This window comes from Limulus polyphemus, unplaced genomic scaffold, assembly GCF_000517525.1.
Source record: "Limulus polyphemus unplaced genomic scaffold, Limulus_polyphemus-2.1.2 Scaffold2407, whole genome shotgun sequence".
In the NCBI taxonomy this organism is placed as follows: Eukaryota; Metazoa; Arthropoda; class Merostomata; order Xiphosura; family Limulidae; genus Limulus; species Limulus polyphemus.
In genome coordinates, this window is record NW_013668017.1 from 178,715 (window position 1) to 182,002 (window position 3,288).

Consider the following 3,288-nt stretch of genomic DNA (forward strand, 5'->3'; position numbering starts at 1 on the left):
AACATACCACATGACACACAAAAATCAATGTTTTGGTGTGTTTTTAACATTTACTTTTAGATTAATAAATTAATTAATATATAATACTAAAATTTAAATTATATTCTACAGTTTAATACCAAACTTAATGACATAAATTCATAAAATAGTACTTCAATAAATTTTTTAATGTGAGTCAACAAACGTGATGACATGGCCTTTGACCCATGTGGAAAGGGTCAAGAGAAAGTTTGATAAGTATATGAATGATAAGGGTTGGCTTTACAATTTTTTTTTATTTGTTTATTAATAGTTTTAGTTTAGACAATGGAACACCCGAGATTGACCAATAGGTCCCATGTTGTCCCAAAATATTCGGCTGTTATGCTATGTTAAAATGGCAAAATATCAGTTCTAAAATATTTTGAAATTACAAAGTTTTGTTCAAATATAGATGAAATTATAATAGCGTCCTTAAAAAGAAAATTAAAGATTAGTAACCCATTTTTCCCTTTATGAATCCATCTATAATTTTTCCACTACAGAAGACAGAAGTAAGACTGTGAAGTAGCAATTACTATTTTAATTTCAGTTATAACTTAATTTATAATTTTGTATTTTTTTCCTTTTGTTCTTTAATTTGCCTATAAATGATAGCTCATCTGCTTCTTAGCAAACATTAAATACTATACAACTCACTTTTATAAGAAGACACCAAAAAAAGGTTCCCCTAGGAAAAACATATTGATACTAAGTTCACACATGATTACATAAAACAAATAAGTTGACAGTCATTTGATATGTAATCATGTAGTCTGGCAAGGAAATAAAAAAGCTGGTGATCTGAAGTTGAGCAAGACTGTCAAGCGGAAATAGACTAGAGAGTTGTGATTCACTAAAGATATTTGATCTGTTAGAAAAATACATTATTGCACTTACTTGTGTGATCTTTATTTGTGAGTTAATGTTATTTTGAGAAATGTCTAATATTCTTTTGTGTAATCTAACAAATTGGGTATTTTTTTTCTTTTTCTGGTTCTGTTTTTCCTAAATTGTTACTATGGTTGTTATTATTTGGTGTGAGTTGATGTCTGAAACTGATATATTTAATAACAAAGTTCTGGCTAGCCACTACTTAATTATTGATTGTTAATATTTTGTAAAACTTATACTGTCCTAAGAAATTTATAATTTATCATACCTTGATAGTAACATAGTTCACTGATACATTACAAGACTAACTGGCCTATAAATTTAAGGCCAATTCTTATAACCTTCCTTTAAAGTGGCCAAGGCTATCTACTTGGCAGCCAGTACCGAATCAGTCTGGTTATTCCCTAAGTGACCGTGTATCAATTAAGAGTATGGTTATTCGCAGGACAAATTCAAGTAATGTGATGAGTAATGATGTGATCTTCTAAACTAGAACTAAATATTTAACACTGGTTGTTTTTGAGTTGGCTTAACTATGATATTGATAAAATTTGGTGCACCATTCAAAGTCTTGAAGAAAATAAAGATTTTCTTTTGGCCATGATGAATGCCATCCACATAAAGAAACCTGTTAATAAATGGAAGAAATACCCCTATCATTCTAAATGAATATTCTACCACCAGGTGAATAGCTAAGTAATTTAAAAACAGGAATAATATTAGTAACTCTCAAATTCTCAAGCACCTTCTCACTGCCTATTATTGATTACAAGGGGAAAAAATAATTCTCTCTCTAATTTATCTCTTGTTGTCACAGTTTATGTTATGTTACTATGTTACATTTATGTTTTCATTTAATTTTAAATCAAAGCATAACAAAATAATTGCATTAGGCTGAAATCATGAAAGTGAGACTGATTGGTGGTAAACCTCATTTAATATTAATTGTGAGATAATTTAATTATATGACACTACCATAGTACCAAGTATCAGATCTCAAATCTGTTAATATATTACATGTTAACTTCATTACAAAATCCACTTTGATGAATAACTAAAGATCTATATTATTTACTTTCATTGTTACAGTTTATCTCCGACACCAAGCATTCAGTCCCAACTCGATTCACGTTACCTGAAGGCTGAAATAATTAAGACACTAACTAGAACTTCAGAAGTAGAACTTAGAAGAAGTAACAGAACGCTACATATTAGTTCAAAGCACTCTGCAGTCCTAAACTTTTAAAGTTGAACAAACTATCTGTCATTTCAAAAATCATGACTGGTTTTGGAAGTGATATAATTTTAAAACACAACAGACAGCTGAATATTATTATATACTTTATAGTTTATACTCAGTTATAACTTATAAAAGATTTATCTCTACAACTAAAGACAGTAAAGTTCAGCTACAACAGTACAAGCAAAGCCAAAAGTTACTGTATGTAACATATAACTTCAGATTATTAACTTTTAAAACACAAGGCTAAATTATATACAGTAAATATTTGTATAGAACTGACATTATGTCAGTATCAAAACTGACAAAGTCAAAAGTCAGAATGAAAGGTTTCTCTCACGAATAACACAAACTACCACTACCACTAGTACTCACGGTAATAGTAATTGCGCGGTCTTTGAGTCTATTAATATTATAATGTGAGATAACAGATTTCTACTTATATTTTATGGTTTTGTTTATCGTTCATTTATTATTCCTTCTATCGTTTAATTCAACTATGAATTTTTAGTTATATATTAAACTAAAAAACGCTAACTGACCTTCTGCTGTTCTAGCTAGAGCACGTTCGATTTGTGATTTTGATTGTTTGTATTATGAAATTGAGATAAGCTTCTCCTAACGGTGAGTACAAATATTAATGTTGTCTGGGATTGAGTAAATTAACTACTCACATGAGATGTAACTTCGTAGTTTAACCACAAAATAAAAACCGTGCCTTGCATTAGTTTTTGAAATATAGTTAAAACAAGTTATTTCCGATTATTGATCGAAATTGTACTGATATTGAAGTAGTTTGATTTTGAAATATTGTGTTTTTAAAGGAACAGGTTTTTTTCATCTTCTGGTTCTTTATCCTAATTCATTTATTTACTGAAATTAATCACTGATATTTATGTTATATTGTTCGTTAGCTGTTTTTTTGTAAGTGATAAAATTTGTATTCAAATTGTTTGAAAGTTTTATTTTGGATTTCTGTGGTTGTTAAAGTTTAATAAATTCTTTTTTTTTGTTCCACTCTGGTTGTAGCGGTGTTTTGTTTTAGTCTGTTACAATAACTACAAAAATGTACAAGCGTTTCAAGATTCAAACCCCTGTACGTAATTGAAATGCCACCTTCCTTCAAGCCAATGAAA

General features: G+C 29.0%; 1 protein-coding gene across 3 annotated transcripts in view; it reads right to left on the reverse strand.

Moving 5' to 3' along the window:
* LOC106466873 (RNA polymerase II-associated protein 1-like) overlaps positions 1-2,764 on the reverse strand; it is a 120,245-nt gene extending 117,481 nt beyond the window's left edge. Inside the window, exon 1 of one of the 3 annotated variants that reach the window (XM_022394944.1) lies at positions 2,695-2,764. Coding sequence is in view for 2 of the 3 variants with exons in the window: in XM_022394942.1 (XP_022250650.1) it covers positions 1,988-1,993 (6 nt within the window). In the remaining variant the exon portion in view is untranslated. Of the gene's footprint in view, positions 1-1,472; positions 1,490-1,987; positions 2,009-2,694 lie in introns of those variants that run through there. The other 2 variants (XM_022394942.1, XM_022394943.1) reach the window with 2 other exon arrangements.
* Between the last annotated feature and the right edge of the window lie 524 nt (positions 2,765-3,288).